Source organism: Chrysoperla carnea, chromosome 2 (assembly GCF_905475395.1).
Source record: "Chrysoperla carnea chromosome 2, inChrCarn1.1, whole genome shotgun sequence".
NCBI classification, from domain to species: domain Eukaryota; kingdom Metazoa; phylum Arthropoda; class Insecta; order Neuroptera; family Chrysopidae; genus Chrysoperla; species Chrysoperla carnea.
The window spans coordinates 94,918,273-94,945,231 of record NC_058338.1 but is presented as its reverse complement, the minus strand read 5'-3'; the positions used below and the strand labels follow the sequence as shown (position 1 = coordinate 94,945,231).

General features: G+C 29.4%; 1 protein-coding gene across 1 annotated transcript; it reads left to right on the top strand.

Moving 5' to 3' along the window:
* Nucleotides 1-12,294: 12,294 nt before the first annotated feature.
* LOC123293071 (tubulin polyglutamylase ttll6-like) lies at nt 12,295-24,633 on the top strand. Its single transcript, XM_044873787.1, has 12 exons — nt 12,295-12,707; nt 13,420-13,707; nt 14,570-14,726; nt 14,887-14,987; nt 18,855-18,983; nt 19,055-19,280; nt 20,136-20,314; nt 20,544-20,763; nt 22,000-22,302; nt 22,390-22,518; nt 22,589-22,634; nt 24,392-24,633. The coding sequence occupies exons 1-12, from the start codon at nt 12,295-12,297 to the stop codon at nt 24,631-24,633; spliced, it is 2,433 nt and encodes an 810-aa protein (XP_044729722.1).
* The last annotated feature ends 2,326 nt before the right edge of the window (nt 24,634-26,959 follow it).

The window sequence follows — 26,959 nt, the reverse complement described above, 5'->3', positions numbered from 1 at the left end:
GCTCGAAAAGTATTGACTTTTCGAAATATACTTAAATGACTTTTTTTGCTTAGAATTCATTCTTCTATGGATTCCCGTTATCATTTTTAAAAATCTAACGGCTCTCCACTATAAGTATATAAAGTACACTCTATTTAATTTAGAAAAAGTATTTAGAATAAAAACAAAAAAAAATTTAATGAGTAAATTTGTCATAGTAAATACAAAAATTGGATTTAGGATAGAGTTTTCCATTTAGAGTGCACTAACTTTAAACTTGACAATGATATATCTTTGAAATCTTATATATTTGCTACTCTAGCAAGTTTTTTTTTCTTTCCTACCCTTATCTTCCTTATTCCATTATCAAATTCCATCATTAACCCCTCATTTTCAAGCTTATTATTTCTAGGTTTGACGAAAAATATACTCACAGTCTAAAAATGTCATAAATTTAAATAATAAGTTTATTAAGCAAACATTTTAGTTTTTAAAGATGCTCTCCTAATATTCTAGACATATAATAAGGGTATTCTACTTTATTTGAAAAAGTAACTTTAAAATGTTGATTTTGCTAATAAAAAGCCACAAAAAATTTATTTCGGAAAAATACACACGCTTTCTTGCCAAAAACTCAAATAAAATTTTAAACCTTTTTTAAACTGTCAAAAACTCGGGCATCTAATTTGGTGACGTATTATCGGTATCATTATACGAAATAACACAAATAAGTTTGACAGATATATTCATAGACAACTAATTATAATAAATATAAATATTTATTACCTATGGATATATTATACCCAGCTGTTTACACTAAACTAACTGATGGTCTATGGTTCATACCGATATGACATCACATCAAGGCTTGCCCGCGTTTTAGGTCACGTGTTACACAGTTTAAAAATTATGATTTTAAATTTTAATAAAAGAAAAATGTGTTTTTATGATTCGAAATTAGAATATTTTTACATAAATTTTAACTTTTTTCAAATTTCATAATTTATTTTTCACTACCGAACCTTATTGCCATTTTTAATACATGTTCTCCTAATATTTATTTAAGTACTTTTGATTTTTTCCCGACTTTTCTACGAAATTTGTTGTTTGTTGATTTTAGCCACCCACGGTTCGAGCTAGTTATTTATATTGCGCTGTACAGAGAAGCTGCGCTTACCATTTGCCTGTTATCATAAATAACACAAAATAGTATGAAATACTTTTTCAAATAAAGAAAACTTTTTTTTTCGGACACTCTGAATGTAAAACCCTAAACCTATATTAAAAATGATATTTTTTTAAAATTTTAATGACTCTTAAGATGCTGTACTTTTTTTATTTTAATTTAAAATAATAAATAAAATTAGGTGCAAAGTTTTGAACAGAGTTCATTTTAAAATTAGCAACCTCTTTTTTATAAATATATACTGAATAATAAAACGTCTTAAAAACTTTCCAATGACGCCGACGACAAACTGTCTAACGTCGGTCGAAATCGTAAGTCAACAAAGTGTTTATGAGATTAATATAATATTTTCAAAAGACGATTGATGTTATACTTTCTTCAACATTTTTTGAGTCATGGTTTAGTCGAAAGAATCTCTACTAAAAGACAGTTTAAAAGAGATGACACATTTCAATGTCTAATTCTATTGTTACTGTCTCCGAGAAAACTAAAAAGAATTTCACTACTGATTAAAATGGGTAGAAATTTGGAAGTGAAAAAACCGAAAAATTCATTTTTCGATCCTTTAATCTTACTCGGCAATCATTGACCTTATTTTCTACGCGCTCAAGGTATTTCATTCTCTCTGTCTTATTTTCTATCGGCGAAAACTTCTAAAATGCGGAAAATTGTCATATTTTCTTACTGAAACACTCGGAAAACTTCAATAAATGGTTGTATTTGACTTTCATAGGATTCCATGTTTCGATGTAAGATGAATCTTAATTTAACTTAATTAAACTTAGAGAACTGACTAAAAGACAGAGGTGACGACATAGATATTTGAATGTCTAATTTTATTGTTTCTGTTGCCGAGAAAGCCAAAAAGAATTTTACTGCTGATTAAAATGGGAGAAATTTGGAAGTGAACAAATCGAAAAATTCATTCAAAAATTCAAACAATGCAGAAAATTGTCATTTTCTTACTAAAGAGCTCGGAAATCTTCAATAAACTGTCATATTTGACTTTCATAGACTTCTATGTTTCGATGTAAGCTCGAACTTAATTTAACTCAATTAAACTTAGAGAACTGAAACGTTTGGAATAATATTTTCCTTGTAAAAGAATCTGCTTCTTTTTTGTTTACTATATCAAAATTTTTCCTTTAAAGATCGAAACTTATAGATTCAAGATTCTATTTCATATAATTAGATTCGAAAAATAGAAAGTAAAATATCAAATTAGCCAAATGAACTAAAAAAGTCTTTTGAGACTTCCTTCCTCCTTACAAGAAAACTTCCGTTGTTATCTTAAAGGGAAAGTATCCTTCTATCAATTTGCAAAGTAGATAAAACTACGAGAAAATTTCCTATATACCTTCAAAATTACCTAACTTATTTTGTACTGATTGGTACGATTTTTTCGACAACTTTGTCTTAACTTCACTTAATTCAGGAAAAAAGGGGATAAGCTTCCCTTTGGGGGAAGGGAAACATTGTTTGATCAACAAATAATTAGATTTTATACAATGTATATATGTAATATATATCAAGGTATACTAAGTTTAGTCCCAAGTTTGTAACGCTTAAAAATATTGACGTTACGAACAAAATTTTGGTATAGGTGTTCATAGAATCAACTAATTAGTCCATTTTCGGTTACTCGATAACTCAAAAACGAAAAAAGAAATCAAGCTGAAATTCTTACAGCGTACTTAGGACGTAAAAAATGAGGTCGAGTTTGTAAAGGAGCAACATAGTTCAATTGGGTCTTGGGTTCATAGGACCCATCTTTTAAACCGTTAGAGATAGAACAAAAATTTAAATGTAAAATGTTCCTTAAACAACTTTTGTTTGAAACATTTTTTCGTAAACATCATTGTTTACCCGTGAGGGCGCAAATTTAAGGGCGCATAGTATGTATTATATGGGAATATATAATGTGATAGAGTAATCAATACTGTCTACACATGGTATTTCAACAATTAACTCAGTCAATTGGTTATTTTCACTTGTTTATTTTGGATTTAGCCATAATGAGCAAATGGTAAAAAATCCTCCAATATATCACAAAAACAGGAGTCTTTAAAAGATAGGATATTTTGGCAAATTAAATTTTTTATTTTTTATTACATTTCTAAAGAAAGTTTTCGAATGCATGCTCAGCCAAATATTTGTAATGCGAAGAAAATATATTATTGCAAAAGTTTGAGTAATTTCATTTGGGAAAAACCATGACCAAAGTACAAAATATATTAATGAAAACAATTCAAGTTCAAAAAATTATTTTAACACCCCCATAATTGAAAATTTTAATTTCATCATTTATAATTTTTCATGATTTCATCCAGGTTTAAATTTAAACACGTGGTTTTGTAATTAACAAAAAAAAAATCGGACAGTGTACCTGAAAAAAATTTCCACGAAATATTTATTTTGTAGATCTTTGTTCTAAATTCAATGACAACAGTTCAAAAATAAACACTAGAAAGGAAATAATTATATATAAATTTATTTATCGCTTTTTTTTTTGTTCGAATTCGAAAAATTCATGCGTAAAAAGAAATTTTTTGGCAATGTATCAAAATATATTCTTTATATTTTTTAACAGACTTCAAAACGCACAGGATTTTTTCGTAGTTTAATCTAATCAGTCATTTATTTTCAATCATAATATTTTGTGGGCCGTGTTTGGTTGATTAACAAATATTGAAATTGGAGGACAATCAATTACAATATTTGTAATCTTAGAAAGGTACGGGCCCGGGCCTTTTTAACAGACCAAGTATCGGGGTATCATACGAAACTTTACTCAATTGAAATAAATTTACTGGTAACAAGTGAAATTTACAAAATTTAAAAAACTCCCAACAAATTTATTTTATTCCTTGTAAACCGATTTTTGGAAACTTAGCTATAAAATGTTCTCAATCAAGTCGGTTCGATCGTTTAGGGGCTACGATGCCACTGAGAAACACACAGACGCACAGATAAACACTTTAAACTTATAACACTCCTTCATAAATCAATATCAAAGTGATGTTCAAGGACATCAGCTGAGATGAAAAGGATACTCATTTTTTGGGACCAATTTTTGGAAATATTTTAATTAAAATTGAAATATTTGAGTTGACTTTGTTTTCTTGAATTATTGTTTTGAACTACTTAATTATTTTACCATTTCACTTTCCAAAATGAATTGAGCCAGGTTTATTTGACCATTCATTTCGATAGTAATTATTTATATGTTAAAATTATACATAATGCCTTTTTCAAACTGAATCGATTTTGAAGATCATCGCCAATTTTTTAGTTTTTTCGAGTACGGAATTCTAAGCTCGCACTTAAAACATAGCTAAGAACACTTTCCGTTAAATTACCTTTCAAATGAAACCAAAAAAATTAAAATCGATTCATCCGTTTAGGCGCTACGATGCCACAGACAGACACACGCATAGCGGTCAAACTTATAACATCCTTTTTTTTAATTCGGGGGTTAAAAACGTAATTATTAAATAAAAAACAGAAACTTCATAGATATGTTTTAAGTGCGAGTTTAGGGTTCCATTACCGAATATAATTTTATAAATTTCTCTTCTTCTTTAATTATTTCACATTCATAAGTTATAAAACATGCCCCTACTTTGTTATTTCAATGAAAACTGAAGCCAAACGTTAAAATGGCGGCGTATTTGTATATAGATGGGGTTGCCTCTTTGTATGTGATAGTTAAACTATATATATATAAATACGCCGCCACAAACTATCATAGTTTGTCCACGAAATATGAAGTGATTTAGTAATTGAATACTTTTTTTTTTTTTTAAATGTGGGCTAGAATTAGAATGAATAGTGAATAGGAATAGTAATTTTTAAAGCCAGTTTTTCCGATTTTTAATTTCGTATAAAGTGCTAAAATTTCGCATATTTGATCGATAACCAACCTGTATTAATCGAAGAAAATATCACCGAAAAATATGCAACATATCGTTTTTTTGATAATTTTTCCTAAAAAAACCAAAAAACAGCATTTTTTCAAAATTTTTTAAAAAACCTGCTCGATAAGATCGTTTTGGGGCAAATTTTTATGCAAATTTTTTACATTTTTATTTTTGATAACATAAAGAACCAATCCCTAATGGTTGCAAAGTGTGTACCTCGAAAAAGTTATAGTTATAGTGTATTTTATTGAAATTGGTTCTATTTTTTTCAAAAGAAACGAAATTTTTTATGTTTAATAAAAATATTATGAAAATTCTCAAACGTATTTAAATGTGCGCAGTAGATTATTTTCTTCGTTATATAGAATTAAAAACACAAACAAACACTGGCAGACTGCTCACATGATACGATTAGACTTGGAGACGTAGCCAGAAAATTTAAACAAAAAAAAATTAATTACATTTTTTTTACTGTATATGGTGCTCCGTTCATAAATCAAATTACGTAATTATTAAAAGAAAAATGTGTTTATACAACGTTGGTCGTAGTCAAAGAATAATTTAAAAATGCACCTATCAGAGGCGCAGTATTTTATTTGCTACAGGCTATTTTTTTTCTGGCGGTTTGAAAAAGCCTGCCATAACTCCAAAAAGATATAGACACTGGAAAAATATGGCTTATCTTCGCGGTGATTAACAAAAGGAAAATGGTTAAACAAAAATTACCAAATGATTTGCAATTTTATGTGAATATCTCCAAGTCTACATGATCATGTTGTAAAGAATTTCAAAGAAAAATTATTCACTAAATCAGTATAAAATGAAATTAAACAATTTTATTTTTCTTAGTTTGTTTTATTCGATTGCGCTCACCACTACACGTCTTGAAGCTGGACCGATGCCAAACACTAATATTATTTGGCATTTAATTTCAATTTGTTGTATACTGTTTGGTTCAGACTACTGGTGCAAGTGACTTCCCAATGGCCAACATTATTTTGATGGATCTATTCAAGTAGTTCCTGTATATTTTATCCGCATAAACACAATTTTAAATTTAGCAGTAAATACTTCTTTAGAAGGTTTGGAACTTTTTGGAATGGTAAAAAAGCATTGAACTCGCGCGGCCATCACGCTATCATCACGAAACTAAATAAACCCTAAGTAGGTCAGTGGTATCGTTGATGGCCTGCCAAATAAAAAACCTGCGTTCGAAACCCATAACAGTCCAAATATTTTTTTAATTATTTATAATAATTTTGTATACTCTAGTTAATATTTTCAAGTTACAAATTATGAAATTTTAATTATAAAGGAAAAAAAAAAAAAAAAAAAAAAAAAAAACACAGTTACACCAAAGTTTTAAGTTACCACTTCTGTCGAGAGTCCCAATAATTGCCTATCATTTTTTTAGGTAGAATATCAATCGAAATTCTTTTTGGTCGCTATAATAAGAAAAACTTTACCAAGGAGTACAATATCTCGAAAATGGAAAAAGATTATCCATATAAATTTTATATGAAAAGATGTGATTGCAAATCAATCCCCAAAAAAGTGATAGGGTCAATTTTTCTAATGGTCTAACGTTTATGAATCAATCAACAGCCTTCGTTCCCCATATTTAACATCTTAAACCCACAACTTGCTCTAAGGGTAACAAACAAAAATCATTCACAAACAAAAATCGAAAAACTCGATTTCCATAACTTTGACACTCGAATCACGGCTAAAGCTCAATTTTCTTCCTTTCAACCTTCTTGATATTTAACGGACTTAAAAGTTTTAAACATTTCTAAGACTGTATATTGGAACATTTTTAATTTCCTCTCAGTAGGTAATAATAGAGAATGTATGAAGTCTTTGTTAATTGGTTGTGTAGTTACCAGGTCCGTGAGCTTGGGAGGGGATTTAGGGGTCCCCTTCCCATTGACAATGTCTCCACATAAATTTGAACTAACAATATAGTCCTGTAAATGTGTCATTTATGAAATGCATTTCCACTGACTATTCAGTTGTTCAAGATACTTCAGACAGAAAACTAGAATCTTGGCGAGACTAACGAACTGACTGAAGCTGGGGAGTAGATTTTGATTGAAAGAAGAGGAAATGCTGGAGAAGACTTCAGCGAAATGTTCAAAACCGTGAGCAAAATCTGTGATGAATGCGACATGGAATTGTGGAAGCCAAGGCTCACATCAAGACTCAACCCTCGAATGTACAGACTGATTCAGTTGAATATTATTTCCGGATCACAATCTTCATACCTATCGATTTGTTTCTGACACATTTACTGTATCGATTTTTGAATAATCGCCATTTTTTATCAAATTTTGCTTGTACCTATCATAATAAAATGAAAAATTTTTTTGATGTACGATGATTTTCGTGACTTTTGGGTCAACGAAGTTAAACTTTGGTGAAAACGCATTACCAAGCAAGACATCAAAAATTAACTCAAAGCGATCGATATTTGCAATGAAGTTGCGTTTCGAAATGTCTACCAAATACTTCGTGTTCTAGCAGATTTACATGTTACAACAGCGACTAATGAACGTTCTTTTTCAACTTTGCGTCGTCCTAAAAAATTCCCTAGATTGGCAATGCTTGTAGATCGGCTAAACAGTTTAGCCTAGCACAATATTCATCGCGATGTAGAGATCGATGCGCACACAGCTTTGGAAAAGTTTTTTCTGTAACTCAGAGAATTAACTAAAATAAAAACAAATTAAAACAAACAATTGACTGAGTTAATTGTTTAAATACAATGTATAGACAGTGTTGATTACTCTGCCACCTTACACATACATGCATGTCACACATATATAACTGATATTCACTATACAATTTGCGCATAATTGGCGCTCTCGCGGGTAAACAGTGATGTTTACGGAAAAAAATTTTCAAACAAAAGTTGTTTATAAGGAACATTTTTTACATTTAAACTTTTGTTCTATCTCTAACGGTTTACAAAATGGGTCCTACGGACCCAAGACTCAATTGACCTATGTTGCTCATTCACAAACTCGACCTCACTTTTTACGTCCTAAGCACGCTATAAAAATCTTGATATCTCTTTTCGCTTTTAAGTAATCGTGATGACAGATGGACAGACGACAGATGACAGACAACAGTCAGGCAGACAAACAACCGGAAATGGACTAATTTGGTGATTTTATGAACACCTATACCAAAATTTTGATCATAGTATCAATATTTTTAAGCGTTACAAACTTGGGACTCAACTTAGTATGCCTTGGTATATTTCATATACATGGTATAATAGTGACTAAATACCAAATTTTGACATCAAAAAACAGTTTCTTGTTTTTATTGAGTTTATGACCTAATATGATGAATAAAACTTTGAACACATTCCCCCCCCCCCCTCTCCTTGAATGATTCCTGTCCACGGACTTGGTAGTGGCTGTGAAACGAAATAGATCCCCAAAAAAATATATATAAACTGTTGATATTTTTAGAATAATTATATACACACACATGGCCTTAATAAATTTAAAATTAGGCGTAATTCAAACGAACATATTATAATAACATAACTAAAGGTCAAATGTCCTTTGTTTCAAGTCAAACAAATTTTCTTTTTTCGCTATGGTTTATCCGAAACGTGATCGCATGGGTTTTCTTTAGAAAAATCGGATCTACGTGAATGAAAATTTGTACAGAATTTCGAGATGTTATCAGACTAGATTTTTTCTCCCCACTTTTTCTGAAAAAACATCGAATTTCCATGAAATTGAGCACACCATTATAGTTATAGTAGAAATCTACTTATCAAGTTTTCTCCCATTTCAATTGTACTTGTATTGCCTGGAAATAAAAAGAAGTTAGAATTTTTTAACATTTTCGATCTCAACCCTTAATTTTGTTGAGCTTATTCAATAACAACACTTTATTTTTTAGTAGATTTGTGCATAATTTTAAAAAAAATATATTTTTTATCACATTTTATTTCTTAATTTTTAATATCCTTTTCCTAATAGTTTATGCAATACAGATTACAAAGTTGTTATAAAAATTGCATAAAGATTCATACCATGTAATGTCTAGAGATGGCTGTAGACACTCACTCACTCATAAATACATTCCAAGTTTTAACCGACTTCAAACAAAAACGGAGGAGGTTATCAATTCGAATGTATTTTTTTTTATGTGTGTTACCTCAGATCTTGTGACTGGGAGAACCGATTTTGATGACTCTATCTGTTTGAAAGCTGGTGCTTACCGTGTGGTCTCATTTCAGTTTGGTCCAGGTGTGATAACGGCATCCATGAAAAAACCATAAAAGTCTTAAATTTGCATTAAGTATTCACGACAAGAGGAAGAATAACTTAATATCAAGCCAACCGATTTCGATGATTCTTTTTTTAGTGACAAATTAGTTAGTGTGCTTCAGATTCACCAAAAATCACAAAATAAATAAAAAAACTTTAAACAAAAACAAAACCGACTTCAAAAGAAAAAATTTTCCAAAATAAATTAATATGCACTAAAAAGTAAAAAAATAACGATAATATAATGTAGTTAAAATTATGCTTATTTTTGGAGTCGGTTTCAGCCAAGCTAATGTAGCAAACTGTTCTGTCAGAGTTGTTTCCTTGGCTGACACCGACTCCAAAAATAACAAAAATTTTAACTACATTAAATGTTATTACATGTTATCGTTATTTTTTTACATTTTAGTGCATATTAATTTATTTTGGAAAAGTTTTTCTTTTGAAGTCGGTTTTCTTTTTGTTAAAAGTTTTTTTTATTCTGAGTAAAGTTTGATTTTAAATTAATTAGGTACTGAGAGCAACTAAATATTCTTCCAACTGAGACGATTTTTGCGAGTACCTACCCAATCTTTTGGTGTTAAAACATACTTACCATTTTTTATCAGACTGTTTTAAATTTACGCGAAATATTTATCAGTTCTTGAAAAACTGAATTTTTGAATCATTCTGAAATGTCTGACAAATACGACCCCTTGATCCTAGACTAATTAAGCTATAACAAAAAAATTTTTTTGAATATTTGGTCGCTATGAAAACGCCATCAATTATTTGCACACCAATCTCACAGGAGAAAAAAGTGGCATAATAATTCGGACAATTGAATTAAAATTTATTTAAAAAAAATCAATATAAACAAATCATAATAGTTTTTTTTCGAAATAATCCAAATTTCTCTACAATAGTATTTGGGGAGCTATAGTTTTTCTTATTGATAACATCATTTTTATTGATTGATTGTGACAAATTTTTCGATAGAAAAAAGAGAACAAATGTCTTTGGAGAAAATCAAATTGAAATATCATACATCAAAAAATCTTGCCAATCATCTTAAATTTGTACGAATTTTTTAGGTGAGTAAATCACAGCTATTTTTTGGGGTTTTTTACCGAATATCATTATTAGCGAATATGGCTAATTTTAATTCTAATCGATAAATTTAGTTATTCTGTATCATTGTAGCCACAAACCAGCGAAAGTCGGTAATTATCAAGGAAAATCATTGATCGGAAATTAGTATGACAATTCGGTTTAATTTGATTAAAATGTACTTCAGGCATCGGGGAGCCCAGCCATCGATTTAATGCAAACTTATAGCTACTTTTTTTCGATAATTTTAGTAAACCATATATGTTTAGAATAATTTGTTCGAATAGAAACATTTTCAAAATATTTGTATACCCTGCTTATTTGAAATATTTATCAAGGTATACAAATTTTAGTCCCAACCCTGGTGGAAAAAATATTTGAAGAAAGAATAAGAAATTCTGAAAAAGTCTTAGGAACTTTGAGTTTCTCAACGTTTTCGGACTAGTCTAATTCAGAGTTATTCAGAGTTCTTAATACTTTTTTAAAGTTTTAAAGACTTTTTCAGAGTTTCCTAAGACTTATTCTTTTTTCAAATATTTTTTCCACCAGGGAAGCCTTTTTAATCATAAATTTTTCGATATACCATGGTTTTCGAAATATCGATGCGTAAGGATTTATATAAGAAACCACTTTTAGAAGAAATAACACCACAAATGGCATTCGTTTCATCACTTTAAATGTATTTTACGAAAAACCGAGTGCTGTTATAATTATACCATGTATATATGAAATATACATAGTATATTAAGTTTCGTCCCAAGTTTGTAACGCTTAAAAATATTGATGCTACGAAAAAAATTTTGGTATAGGTATTCATAGAATCACCTAATTAATCCATTTCCGGTTGTCCGTCCGTCCGTTCGTCTGTGGACACGATAACTCAAAAACGAAAAAAGATATCGAGCTGAAATTTTTACAGCGTACTCAGGACGTAAAAAGTGAGGTAAAGTTCGTAAATGAGTATCATAGGTCAATTGGATCTTGGGTCCGTAGGACCCATCTTGTAAACCGTTAGAGATAGAACAAAAGTTTAAATGTAAAAAATGTTCCTTATAAAAAAATAAAAAACTTTTGTTTGAAACATTTGTTTGTAAACATCACTGTTTACCGACGAGGGCGTTAATTAGGTGCAAATTTTATAGTATGTATTAATATAGGAATATCAGTTATGTATGTGTCTATTTAAAAGTGAATATCTTTTGTTATTTACGTGACGTCAAAAAAAACAAACGATTGCGCATCAACACTGTCTATACATGGTATTTCAACAATTAACTCAGTCAATTGTTTGTTTTCACTTGTTTTCTTTATAAAAAATATTCGTCATACTTTTAACTAATGAATGTTAGTTTACCAAATTAATTCCTATGATGAGACAAAATAAAAATATGCGCATAGAGCCATCTATCGGTGAATATAAAAAACCTATGTATTTTTTTTTGGTTGTAACATGAGGAGAAGTTCAAACTACCAAATAGTGAGTTCGTATATTTGTATGGAACTGTCGTTCTATTATGTATCTGTATTCTTTGAAAATACCTATTATACGCCTAGAGCCATCTATCGGTGAATATAACAAATCAATGCATGTCTAGTTGTTATAAATATGTAACGCCTAAACCCTCTGGAAGAGTAGTTCAAACTACCAAAATAGTGAGTTCGGATACGTATATACAAATGATGTTCTATTTGATATTCTGTATTCTTTGATATTTTCTTTTTGTAAAATTTTCCTTTTAGATGATAATTTCGTCACCAATTTTCCTCGTTACAAAAATATTAAGATGTTTATAAATATTTCAATTGAAAAACAATCAATATTTGTATCATGACTGAAATCGCAATAATTGAAGAAGTTGAATTAACAACAGATGCAAGTGATAGTCTATCAATATTATCAAATAGTGATAATGATAATAGTGATAATGTAACATCGTTATCATCAGATGATAAATATAATACCCACACTAATACTAATTATAATCGAAATGATCAAGGACATAATAATACAAATTTTAAATCGGACACAACGCTACATTCATCCGGTAATCAAGTGGATGATAGTAGTATCTCAAAATCGGATGTTAGTATTACAAAACGTTCACAGCATCATCATCAGAAAAATGTATTAAAAACATCGAAACATCATGAAAGAAATAATAAATTGAATACGGCACAACAAGCTTTATTGCGTACGGCAGATACAGGCGATGCAAATACGACTAAACGAAAGAAAAAAAGGTTTGTATACAGTGTGCCGCATTTAAGATAAAGACACCCCTCATATTTTCGTTATTTATAGGACTATCGATTTGAAATTTTGGTGTCAAATATCATTAGTAATGCAAGAGTTAGTGGAGCAAATGTTTCTATTTGTTAATAAACAAACAATAAGTCTTTAATTCAATGAAACGATCAATGTTAAAGTTGATTTGCAAAATTAATAAATAGGCAACTTGAATTACGTGTATGTTATACATGTATAATAATTTTCGATTATTTGACAAACACTTAACATTTACGTCATACAAGTTGCCTATTTACTAATTTTTTAAGTTATCTTTTAACATTGATCGTTTCATTGAGTTTAAAAATTTTTGTTTATAGGGCTTTTCATTTTAAAATCACGATTCACATTTGTTTCGTACTAAATGATTTATAACCAATGTGATAAAATGCATAACAAATATCTTCTATCTTAGTCCTACTTATTGCTGTCAAAAATAAACTCTGCACTTGCGCATATGACATGATGAAAAGGTCTATTAACAAATACATTTACACCACTAACTCGTGCGTTACTAATTATATTTGACACCTAAGAAAAACATTCCATGAGGTTTTATCAAAATGCGAGCGGTTTCTTTCATTTTCCTTAATTAGCCGATTTTTGTAACATCTTTTACTGTATTAATTTGTATTATTGACTTATTATCGTGATTTATTCTTTCAGAGCAGCCATATGTTTAACAAACTGTCGTTATGATGTTGTAAGACGTACAGCTGCACGATTTGGTATGCGTGAAGTATCCGAATCAGATAATTGGGATTTGTATTGGACTGATTTATCGATATCCATAGAGCGTGCTAAAGATATGCGACGATTTCAACGTGTCAATCATTTCCCGGGAATGCTTGAAATATGTCGCAAGGATTTATTAGCACGTAATTTAAATCGTATGTTACGTATATTTCCCAAGGATTATGGATTTTTCCCGAAAACATGGTGTTTACCTGCAGAGTATGTACACTTTTTTTACCCCCCGATTGAAAATAGAGGTGTTATAAGTTTAACGTATCTGTGTGTCTGTTTGTGGCATCGTAGTTTCTAAAAAGATGATCCGATTTTGATTTTTCTTTTTGTTGGAAAAAAGTAATTTGATCGAGAGTGTTCTTAGAGATGGTTGAAATACTAGTTCGGGTTCTGTACTCGATAACAACAAGAAAAAGGTGATGATCTTCTAATGGATGAACAGATTTTCTTTCGTTGAAATTATATTTCAAACAAAACAAAAAATCAAAATAGGTTCATCCTTTTAAGAGGTACGATGCAACAACTGAATCGATCAAACCTGATTTTATGTCTGGGGTTTCTTTAAATTTTTAATTTAATATTATAGACTGTCAGCTCGTGACAGAAAAATGTAATCAATTTTTTACAATCTGCCAATGTTAGGAGACATTATTTCGCAGACACAAGCAACGAGAAAAATGTATAAAATAATATTCATAACGAATTAACGCATAGTTAAACATTAACATTTGTTTGTAAATCTAAAAGAAAAACTTTTAACAGTCTGCCATTCATTTGAATTAAAGGTTAAACTATTCAATACACTTACAATTTATTGGCAGACGATTTTCTCTTGTGTTGAACAGTCTTGGCTTTTATTCAAATAAATGACAGACTATAATCAGTTTTAATTATGCATTAATTCGTTATAAATGTTATTTTATACATTTTTCTGTCCTCTGTCATTGGCAGACTGTAAAAAATTATGTTTTTCTGTCATGAGCTTGACATTTTTATTAATTTAATTATTATTATTAATTAATTATTAATTTAATTTAATTCAAGACGATGCGATAATATTTATTTTTAGTCTGGGTGAAGCTTTAGCATATAGTCGTTTACGTAAAAATCGTACTTACATATTAAAACCGGATGCTGGAAGTCAAGGGCGTGGTATATTCTTGACAAGATCCTTAAAGGATTTAAAACCAAATGACCGAATGATTTGTCAAGTTTATTTATCCAGGGTTTGTATAACTTTAGTGACAGATATGGCATTTTTTTCTCGCTTCTGCTTAAGAGTATGGAAATCTCGAAAATATTCTAATATACCTTCGAGAAACGAGAAAATTCATCATCTCTAATAATATTGACATAATCTTATTAATTTGGATATTCTTTGTTTAGCCCTTTTTAATAGATGGTTTCAAATTCGATCTTCGAGTATACACCTTAATAACGTCCTGCGACCCTTTACGAATATATGTTTATAATGAAGGCTTAGCGAGGTAAAGGTTCGTTTATTAACGATTTTTTGAAAAGTGACAAATATATTTTTAATATTGACCATTTTTGAGTTTTTCAAACATTAAACACCACATGTAATTAGAAAAGGGTTAGCTTTTTTTCCAAGCGAACACGAAATTTATGCAGTTCTATATTTTTTACTCGTATTTTGTGAACTTAGTTCTATTCGTAATTTATGAATTATTCAGATTTTTATAATTTTTTTCTAACTATAAATTCAAAAATTTTTTAAAAATTAAGTATGCAATGCACCAATTTTTTGTCACACTTTTCAAATATTTGGTCAAATTTAACGTATTATTATTTTTTTAATATTTTTTAATTGTTTTAATTTTTTATAGTTAAAAGCTACATAAAAATAATTTTTTCAAATTTTTTACTCATAAACAATGTATTTGTTTATAACAATTTTTTAAAAAACAATTGTAAAAAATTTGAAAAAATTATTTTTATGTAGCTTTTAACTATAAAAATTAAAACAATTAAACAATTTTAAAAAAATAATAATATTTCTTAATATTAATAATTAGTAGCTAAAAGAGATTGTTAATTAACAAACGCATTTTTAAGCAACAAATAAATTTTTTTAAGAAAAAATTTTTTTATTTTAAATCATAATTTGTGTAAATGAACATATTGCAAAAAAAAATTTTCGATTTACTCATAAACAATGTATTTGTTTATAACAATTTTTTAAACAACAATTGTAAAAAATTTTTAAAAATTATTTTTATGTAGCTTTTAATTATAAAAAATTAAAACAATAAACAAAAATTTTTTTTCATTACTTTTTTTCATTTGTTAATATTCAAATGTTAATAACAAATTGAAAAATCAAAATTTTAAAATTTTAAAAACGGTAATTTATTTGTAAGCTTAATAAGAATAACTTCACGGAGGGAAAAAAACTCTGGGGTTTTAATTTAATAATTATCGGAGATTTTATGTTAACATTCTATATAGAAAAAAATGTCAGTTAACAATTACATAACTAATGCAAAAATTAGGAAAAAAATTTTTCAACCACGGATTATTGATTATTCATGTATCTCAAAACTACATTAATTTTTTTATTTATTAATATTCATATTTTATATGTTTAAATAATTTTTTTGTTAGTAGGTCTCAAAGACAGAACGCGCGCGAGAGCCAAACTTGTCATATTTTGCGCTATTTTCAAGGCTCTGTAAAAATTATAAATATTAGAGATACAATTTCGGCAGTAGAAACTTTATTTTAGGAAATTTCTTCATCTTTTTGGATCTTTTTTCAGATTTCGAAAATTTTCAATATTTTTTGAGTTATTCAAAAAAAACTGAACCCCCTATTTTATTTTTCACTTAATTGTTTATAACTTTTGCAATTTTTTTTAGCGCCATTTCATTTTTTTCAGTAAACTTTCTACATAAAATTACGAATCGAATGACACCTATTTCGTAATTTTCGGAGAAAATACAAAAAAGTTAGAAAAAATCGTGGATGTTAACTAGACTATCAAGCGCCCTACCAATTAGGCTATTCGAGTTCTAGACACGAATACAATTTTTTCAACTCAATGATTTTTTTTAAATTTGTTTATCCACTTATTTATTATTATTACTTATTGTTATACCATGTATATATGAAATATACATAGTATATTAAGTTTAGTCCCAAGTTTGTAACGCTTAAAAATAATGATGCTAGGAAAAAAATTTTGTCATAGGTGTTCATAAAATCACCTAATTAGTCCATTTCCGGTTGTCCGAGATGAAATTTTTACAGCGTACTCAGAACGTAAAAAGTGAGGTCAAGTTCGTAAATGAGCATCATAGGTCAATTGGGTCTTGGGTCCGTAGGACCCATCTTGTAAACCGTTAGAGACAGAACAAAAGTTTAAATGTAAAAAATTAAACAACTTTTGTTTGAAACATTTTTTCGTAAACATCACTGTTCACCCGTGAGGGCGCCAATTAGGCGGAAATTTTATAATATGTACTATACTTGATTATCAGTTATGTATGTGTCACATGTTTCTATGTGTAATGTGATAAAGAAATCAACACCGAGTATGCATGGTATTTCAACAATTAACTCAGTCAATTGTTCGTTTCACTAGTTTTTGTTTACTTTTAATTATGCATACGATATTTACATCATGGTCTATTCGATTATTTTTGATGTAATATGCTACATACAGGCGTAAACTAAATTAAAAGTAAACAATAACAATAAGTAATAATGATAAATAAGTGGATGAACAAATTAAAAAAAGTCATTGAGTTGAAAAAATTGCTTTCATGTCTAGAACTCGAATAGCCTAATTGGTAGGGCGCTTGACATGAATCCAAGAAGTCCTGGCTCGAGTGTATTTTTTTCAATTTTCTTTAATTAAGATTACTAGACAAGATATTTGTCAATATTTAGTTTACGCCTGTATGTAGCATATTACATAAAAAATAATCGAATAGATCATGATGTAAATATCGTATGCATAATTATAAGTAAACAAATAAAATTAGTGGGTTTAAAAAAAAAAAATTCATTCAAATATGATAAAATTTAGCGAAAATATAAAAAAATTGATTTTTTTTAACTTTATGACGTCAAAAAATCAAAAAAATTTCATTTTTCTCTACCACACGCTAATTTTATCCAATTTGGATCAATCAAGTAATTATTTCCACTAATTTTGGATCATACTTTTCAAATATTTCATCAAATTTAACGTATCTCCAATATATTTCGAAAATGTAGTATCGTTGATTCTACATTTGGTATAAGGGTTAATATAAACGAATAATTACTACAAAAATTGAAAAATATGAGCCAAAATTAGTCGATTTAAAAAAAATTCATTCAAATACCATAAAATATAGCGAAAATATCGAAAAAATTGATTTTTTTAACTTTATGACGTCATAAAAATAATAAAAAAAATTATTTTCTCTTCCACACGCAAATATTACCCAATTTGGATAAATTAAGTATCCAATCCCGCCAATTTTTGGTCATAATTTTCAAATATTTGGTCAAATTTAACGTATCTCCAACAAATTTCGAAAATGCAATATCATGGATTCTACATTTGGTATAAGGGTTAATATAAACGAATGACTATTGCAAAAATTGAAAAATATGACCCAAAATAAGTGTGTTTCAAAAAAATCGCTTAAATACGATAAACGTTTGCCAAAATATCCAAAAAGTTGATTTTTCAAACTATATGACGTCATAAAAATCCAAAAAATTTCATTTTTCTCTACCACACGCTAATTTTATCCAATTTGGATCAATCAAGTAATTATTATACCATGTATATATGAAATATACATGGTATATTAAGTTTCGTCCCAAGTTTGTAACGCTTAAAAATATTGCTACTACGAAAAAAATTTTGGTATAGGTGTTCATAGAATCACCTAATTAATCCATTTCCGGTTGTCCGTCCGTCTGTGGACACGATAACTCAAAAACGAAAAAAGATATCGAGCTGAAATTTTTACAGCGTACTCAGGACGTAAAAAGTGATGTCAAGTTCGTAAATGAGCATCATAGGTCAATTGGGTCTTGGGTCCGTAGGACCCATCTTGTAAACCGTCAGAGATAGAACAAAAGTTTAAATGTAAAAAATGTTCCTTATCAAAAATTAAACAACTTTTGTTTCAAACATTTTTTCGTAAACATCACTGTTTACCCGTGAGGGGGCCGATTAGGCGGAAATTTTATAGTATGCACTATACTTGATTATCAGTTTTGTATGTGTCACATGTTTGTATGTGTAATGTGATAAAGAAATCAACACTGATTATGCATGGTATTAACTCAGTCAATTGTTTGTTTCCACTTGTTTTAATTCTATTTTATAGATTTGCCACCAGTAGATATCGAGAACCGACTGGAAATAATACAACGAATGTATTTATGCATTTAACAAATTATGCTGTAAATAAACATAGTCGAACGTACAATATGGACGATGAAGGTGGTAGCAAAAGGTAATAATTACATAACTAAAGATTTTCACTCTAAAAAAAATAAAAATAAAAAACCAAACACATTGTTCTAGAAAGATATCCAGTTTAAATCGTTATCTAGTTGCTATGGGCTATGATGTACAAGAACTATGGGAGAATATTGATGAAGTGATTGTTAAAACAATAATTGCAGCATGGCCAATATTGAAACATAGTTATCATGCATGTTTTCCATCGCATGATTTAGCATACGCATGCTTTGAATTATTAGGTTTTGATGTATTGCTTGATCATAAATTAAAACCATACATTTTGGAGGTAAAAATTTCCGTACTTAGTGTGATGGTTTAGTGAAAAGATAATTACGACGCATTAAAACGTCAAATTCAATCTTCTTGCTTGATAAGTTAAATGCAATCTTCCCGCTTTACAAATTTAAATTATAAATTTTATTAACTAGATTTTGGATAGAAAATTTCTACTAAAGCTTCGAGGAATTGTCAGCCAATTAATAACGCTGTTTCAAAATAATCGTTGATCTTGTCAAATTAAAGTATAATCTGCAAGCCCAACTTAGGATCAGACATTTTCCGCTGAATTTCCACTTCTGTATTTTTGACGGTCTCACTTAAGAGTCTAGTACCTGGATAACTGAGCTTTTGTCACTAGTACTTTATTTCATTAACTGCGATATACGTATATCACACCAGCTAATATCAACCAAAACTGACATAGTTACACGGACCACACATTATACAATACATACGAAACGAATCACGTACAATGTATGTACTCGCCAAAAAATTCCAGGATGATTCATATTTTGGAGTTTGTTTGTTTTTCCTGAAAATACGGATAAAACAACCTAGCTAGATCGATTTTTCGCCCCAAAAACTCCCTACATACGAAAATCGTTGGAGTTGTTTCCGAGATTCAACAGAGACGGGAGGTGATTTACGAAGACCAAAAAAATACGGCGCCGTCTGATTTTTACATGGCCTTGGAGCCCGGACAATTGCATTGCCTAGGGACCTCGAAATGGGATAATCTGGCCCTGATTTTAAGACAGTGGCGCTATAATAGAACTTATTACAATTCCATAACTATCACACCGAAACTTTCGTTGAATTTGTACTAATTTTTACTAACATAGCAATATTATTTTCTTGAAAGGTTAATCATTCGCCAAGTTTTCATTGTGATACTGTAATTGATTCCGAAGTGAAAAGTAATTTATTATTCGACACATTTTCAATGTTAGACATTGCACGTTATGATAAACGAAAAGTATTGGAAGAAGATCGTCGTCGAGTTCGAGACCGATTACTGCAGGGTGTTAATAAAGATTTGGGGTAAATAAAATGAAAAATATAAAAGCGGGTGTATCCTACCCTGGGATACGCTTGGAGTTGAATCCTAGCGAACTTTCGCCTTGACTTTGACCTGCACAAACACTGTTAAACCATGGGAAACATACTTTCAAAGTATCAAAGTTTATGGTTGCACACTTTTTATCGTATCCGTATGAAGACTACTTAAAAACTTGCTCGGCAATCATAACGAATATTAAATGATTTGCAGGTATACTGACTCAATATTGAGTACATCAAATACGGATCCATGGATAATGCAAGATAAATGGGAAAGTATGCATTTAGGTGGCTTTAGACAAGCATATCCAGGTACAAATCAATCCAAGTATGCACCATTCTTTCGTCAGACCCAAAGTTCTTTATACTGTCAAACAGCAGCGAGTCGCGCAAGAGATACCGCAGCACGAATTCAAAGACAAGAAATGGAGGTATATTCAATTATTTAAATAGTTTTTAAATTTACCTCCATCATAGAACATTCTCACCTGCTACAGACTGTCTTAGAGAAGAAGGTGTCCTATAATGACCCACCTAAGAAAAAAAGTAATTTATTGCCAAACTATTCTAGATAAGTATAACGCCGAAATATTTTTGATTTCTCTGTTCAAGTATGGTAATATATTGGCATGCCAATTTCTTTTGATTTGTTCAAATTTGTAGAACTATTCAATATTTCTCAAAGGAGATCGAATTACCGATCTTATAAGAACACTCTCCATTAAATTACTTTTTTTTAAAGCCTTTTCCAAACTGAACCCATTTTGAAGTTCATCGCCAAATTTTTAGTTTTTCCGGGTACGGAACCCTATATACTTGCACTTGAAACATAGCTAAGAATACTCCCCATTAAATTAGCTTTCAAACGAAACAAAAAAATCAAAATCGGTCCATTCATAGCGGTCAAACTTATAACACCCCTTTTTTTCAGTTCGGGAGTTAAAAATATTAATTATAATTTTACATTGCATCAACGATTAGTATAAAAACAAATAACAATGGTAAAATCAATCTTAATCAACCCATTCAATCCTCGCCACATGATGGGGGATCATTTTACCTATTATAATTTTACACACAAAGTAGGAATCATTTTAATCAATATAAAGGGGATCATTTTACCTGTAACGACATATTTGAATATAGTCATAAAAACTGACCTTAAAATTTATTATAAGCCAATCTAAATGTCTTATAATATTATTAAAAGTCAACAGAAGCCAAGAGTAAAACAATCAGAAGGCGAAAAAAAGTAATTTTACGTTGAAATTTGTCTTGCCATAGATCAGATGCAGTAAAATTATTTATAATATTTTACTGCATCTGATACGGAACACCAAATAACTTCAAATAGCCATAAGGATTTATACAACGATTAATTTGATCATGTGGAAGCCATCTATCGATAAATATAATAGATGGCTTTAATGATTCACTTAAAACAATAAGGGATTATTTTACTTTGAGGGGTAATTTTGTAAACACATTCCCCTGCGTAACTGCCATATCAGTAAACTATGTTTTGAAAACGACTACGATTAAAACTCCTGTGAAAACAAACTCAGAAACTACTAAATTGACAACTTAGAATTTGAAGTGGGCAATATTGAGGTTTTCTGAGATAAAAGCAAATTTGAGCTTAAAAAATTAATTACCTAACGTTGTAGACAAAAGCAAAATTAGAAGCATCAAAACGTGTGCCCGTAAGTAATAGGCAAGATATGGAAAAAGAAAAACTACGCCCTGAATCACCCGAATCTACAACCAATAACAGTAAGCAACAAAATACGAATTCAACGGTGTCACAACAAATAAAAGCACGGAAACATGTTGGTCCAAATCGATCTGTATTAGCACCGATTTGTAATTCATTTTTACCTGGAACAATCCTTGAATCAGAGGAACGTGAACGTATTGCTGGACTGGCACAGCGGGATCTTTTAATACGGAATTATGGATTATTACAACAAGTAAGCATTTATACACAGCATATTTGTGAAAAGAGGGATGATGGAACTTTTGTTGATAAAGATTTTAAAATACCCAAACTTTTTCAGATATATTTCGCCATGAAAATGAATGGATCGTTGCGAATGGATGATCAAAAAAAATATGCTCAATACACAAACATGAATAATAAAATACAAGATGGGCATACAACTTCAAATACATCTAAAAAAAATTCGGTAATTCTGAAAAATAAATCTTTCCCCATATTTATTTCTTTTTTATATATTACAAATTTCTTAATTTCAGATTATCGCCCCACAAAATAATAAACAACTTACAAATGGAGCCAAAAGTGAGTTCCATACTTTACTTTTCATAAACCTGAATAGAAATTTATATAATAGTACAAGATCCGAATTAAGGTCGACCTTCACCCATCTGTTTACCGAATGAAAGTTATTTTTTATGAAATGTAAAATATTTACAAATATCCCTGTTGTGGGTTGCCCTAAAAAATATGGTCCAGACAACTTTTAATAAAATATCAAAACTTGGAAAGCTTGTAAATTTTATTTTTTGACTGATATTTTGTGGACAATCATATACCACCGTATTTGCAATAAAATTATCTTTATTTATATATGTGAGGAAATGAATTAACAGATGAACGTAATTACTATTCACAACTTGTATAAATGCGAAAATAGTGAACGAAAAGAGGCAGACAGCATAGCTGCTGCATATTCTTTATGGCTTTTACTTTCGAGTAGATCAAAATTCGTTAGATATAAAAGTCAGTGAAAAATTTCTAAAAATTTTACTCTTGATATTTTCACTAAAAGTAGTCTGGACCACTTTTTTTTAGGCAACCCATTGCAGGGATATTTGTTAACATTTTATATTTCATAAAAAATAACTTTCATCCGGTTAACAGATCGGTGAAGGTCGATCCTAATTGGGATCTTAGACTATAAATTTCAGTTCAATAAGTAAAAAATAATTATAAAATGAGTCATTACTAGCGACATGGCCAGATTAACAATTAGGCAGAACCTTTCTAAGCGCCCCACATCGGTTAAATGCCCGGCGCACGCACAAAACAAATTGAAAACTTTTTATAAAGAGAAAATTATATTGGAAAATTTGAATCCCCAGTGATAATAAGCATTGCTGATAATTGATGAAATTCATACTTACAGAACAGAGCCATCTAGTATCGAGTAGTAGAACTAATAATACGTAACATAATTCATGCATAGGCCTTTTCATCATGTCATAAGCGCAAGTGCAGAGTTTATTTTTTCGTACTGACAGCAATAAGTAGGACTAAGATAGAAGATATTTGTTATTCATTTTATCACATTGGTTATAAATCATTTAGTACGAAACAAATGTGAATCGTGATTTTAAAATGAAAAGTCCTATTGCGTAACGCAATACATTTGTGCTTTGCGCAACGTAATGCATCCAAAATGTATTACGTTACGTAGCGCATCCAATGACGTCCACTCGATGATAAAGATCTGTAAAAGTGGTCTCTGTTTAGATTTCTAACAGATTTTTTCACAAATACTGACCATGAAATTAACGAGGCTTCTAGAAAATATAATGAATAGAGATGGTGCAATTCAAGTACTTACAATATTGGAAAATGCGGTAAAAGATAAAATTGTACCTACCAAAGGATCGTTTAAATTGATTTTTGATAATTTGGTACAATTAACTTTCCCGAACATATAATAGCATTGCAAATATATAAGTCTGATGTTATCCAACGCAACCCGGATTAACGTAACTTTTCAAAATTAAAACTAATAAAAAACTATATTCATTCGTCAATGTCTCAGAATCGTTTATAATAGTGTCCAAAAATGTTCGAATATTTTAAACTTAATGTGCTTGCCAAAACTTTTTTTTTTCATTTATTGTTTTTTATTGCATTTAACAAGAATAAATTTTAAATTAAAATACCCGAGTCTCATTTTACTCATCAACTTGAAAAAAGAGCTGATGATCTTCAAATTCCGACATGGTTAATCCGACCCTGACTAGCGAAATGTTCATTGAAAGTTAAACCGTTTTTTTTTTTTTTTTTTTTTTGGCACGTAGATCTTGAAGTCGTTGTTAACGAGGCACATATTTACGAGCGACCCCATTATGAGCAAGTAACAACAGGTGCAGCAGGTAACAACAATGATTTGCGATCAACAAAAACCCAAGTTGCCAGATCAATGGTAAATACTGTACGAATAATTGGAAATAATGCAAGAAATAATTATCAAACAATTAAATCTGATAAAAATTTACAACGATTTCCTGGTAAATATTTCCATCATTTAATCGTTAAGTAAAACAACCCAATCCTACTAGTTTCAGCTTGTTTTTTGTCTAACGTTTTTCCATTTTTTTCCGGTAAAATTTTCTTCACCGAAAAAAAAACAAATGTTCTTATTTTTTTCTGATGACATTTCTTTCAGAAAATAATTAAAATGTACATATCGGATATAATGACTAATATTATAGTGCCAATCGAAAGAAGTCCTGCAGAGCGTAATCTCGGAAGCAAAGGTTCCCGGCAAAATAGACTCAATGCTTGAAAAAAATTAAATTTTGCTTACCTCTTTCCCAAAAAAATTGCAAATTTTGATAAAAACTCTTGCGCTCAACTTTTTGAACCATACTCTTCAAACTTGCACAATAATTTCCGTGACGAAGTTAAACTTTGGAGAGAAATGCATTGCTGAATAGTACATCAAAAATTCACTCGAAGTACTCAATATTTGCATTGAAAATACGTTTCCAAATGTTTACCAAATGCTTCGCGTTCTGCCAGTTTTACCTGTGAACAAGAGCGACGAATAAACGCTACTTTTCAACTTTGCGTCGTCTTAAAACATACCTTAGATCGACAATGTCGAAGATAGAGTCAACGGTTTAGCGCCTGGTTTCTTGAGATGTTAAAGAGAATGAGGAAGTGAAATTTTAAAGGAAATTAATTTTAGAGGAAGGAAAAAGTTGTTAATCTATTTTTGAAGTAAATAAACACAAAATTTTAAAATCTATAATTGTTATATTTAAATTTTTATGAACAATTGTAAAACGACTGAAATGATTGGTATTTTTTCAGTTTTAAAAGTAAAATTTCTTCTTTTTTTTTGTTTGTTTGTAAACGGGGCCTTATAAATACAAATAATCATTAAAAATAAACAAAAAAAAATACACAAAAACGTATCTAAATAAAAAAAAACAGTATGATGGCTTCCAAGAAAAAAAAATGTCCATCACACTTAAATATCTCATAATTAAAAAAAAATTTAATAATCCAAGAAAAAAATCATTCGAATATCTTCATTAGATTTAATGAAGAAGGCTACCGTAGCATTTAAATAAAGTGGTCGATAACAACTCCTTTTGGGCGCTAGACGCCTACAGGGAGGGGAGTAAGCCGAATATAAGTAAGTAGGTCATAAGAAAGGCACAATCAATAATTTTTTTCCAAATAACATTTCTCCAGAAACATGTGAGGTTTTTTTCAAATCTTTGAACTTAATTTCAATAATTTTGGTGAAAATATTTTAAGTTAGATTCGATAAAAAAAATTGCGCATAACCAAGGCTGTCCCAGAATTAACACAATATATAAATTTTACTCAAATTGTGAGGTAGTTATACTTCTTTGTTAATAACAAATATAATAATTTATAAATAATGTAAACAAATGATATATATTGCATTTAACATAGATGAAATGTAATCTATCTATCCTTATCTATTGTGAGAGACATTTTGTTTATCGACTGACTTCATGATGTTAAAAAATTGAAACTAACTTGTAGTTTTCGTATCAACTCTCGAAAGAAGTATAACTTCAACAAAGACAGAGTAACAGCAGACTCTTTAGGATATTTTTTAAATCTGAAGCTATATGCCAAAGATTATGCTACAACGCTTTTCAACGAATTTCAGGATGTGTCGGCAAAGCTTTTAAGTTTTTTCCGATATGAAAACGAAAAATTAAAAAAAAAAATTATGTTTTATATAAAAATTACTTCTTATGTTAATTTTGGAACATCCTTTATCAATAATTTTTCCTCAAGTCGGACCATAGTGACGAATAAAAATTAAGATTTTCGAGTGAATTTTTCCTTGGGCTAATAACTGGTTAATCAATTTTTTATTTACTTAATTCATTCTCTGTTTGGGGGGTAGTAAAAAATAAAAAAATTGAAAATACTTTTTTTATACAAAATAAGAGAAAGAAAAAACAGAGGGAAAATCATCTCACTTGTGTTTGTTTGTGTGTGTGAGTGTGTGTGTGTGAAAATTGTTTCAATGATTTTCTCACATTTTTATTTATATATTTATATATAATAGACTACAAAAGAAAAAAAAAATATAAGAGGAAAACACAAGAGTGAATTAATTTTTTTTTTTGTTTTATATTTACAATCAGTTATAAAATTTTCATTTAAAATTCTGATAACAATAAAATTAGTTTTTAATTTAATGTACTCAATGGAATATTTGTGCGATTTTTTTCTCTCAAAAATTAACGATTTGCGAGGTGTTAAAATTGAATTTGGGAGATTATAAATAAAAGGGAAGCGATTAGAATCTTACTAGATGAATATATTTCGTAAATATCAAAAAATATATAAGGTAGAGCAGAGAAGTAAAC

What these genes read in the sequence shown, in the direction of transcription:
- LOC123293071 (XM_044873787.1), top strand. Translation starts at nt 12,295, where the DNA reads ATGACTGAAATCGCAATAATTGAAGAAGTTGAATTAACAACAGATGCA. An exon ending in TAAAACCATACATTTTGGAG is followed by an intron (nt 19,281 to 20,135) that starts GTAAAAATTTCC and finishes TTTTCTTGAAAG; the next exon opens with GTTAATCATTCGCCAAGTTT. An exon ending in ATTATGGATTATTACAACAA is followed by an intron (nt 22,303 to 22,389) that starts GTAAGCATTTAT and finishes AAACTTTTTCAG; the next exon opens with ATATATTTCGCCATGAAAAT.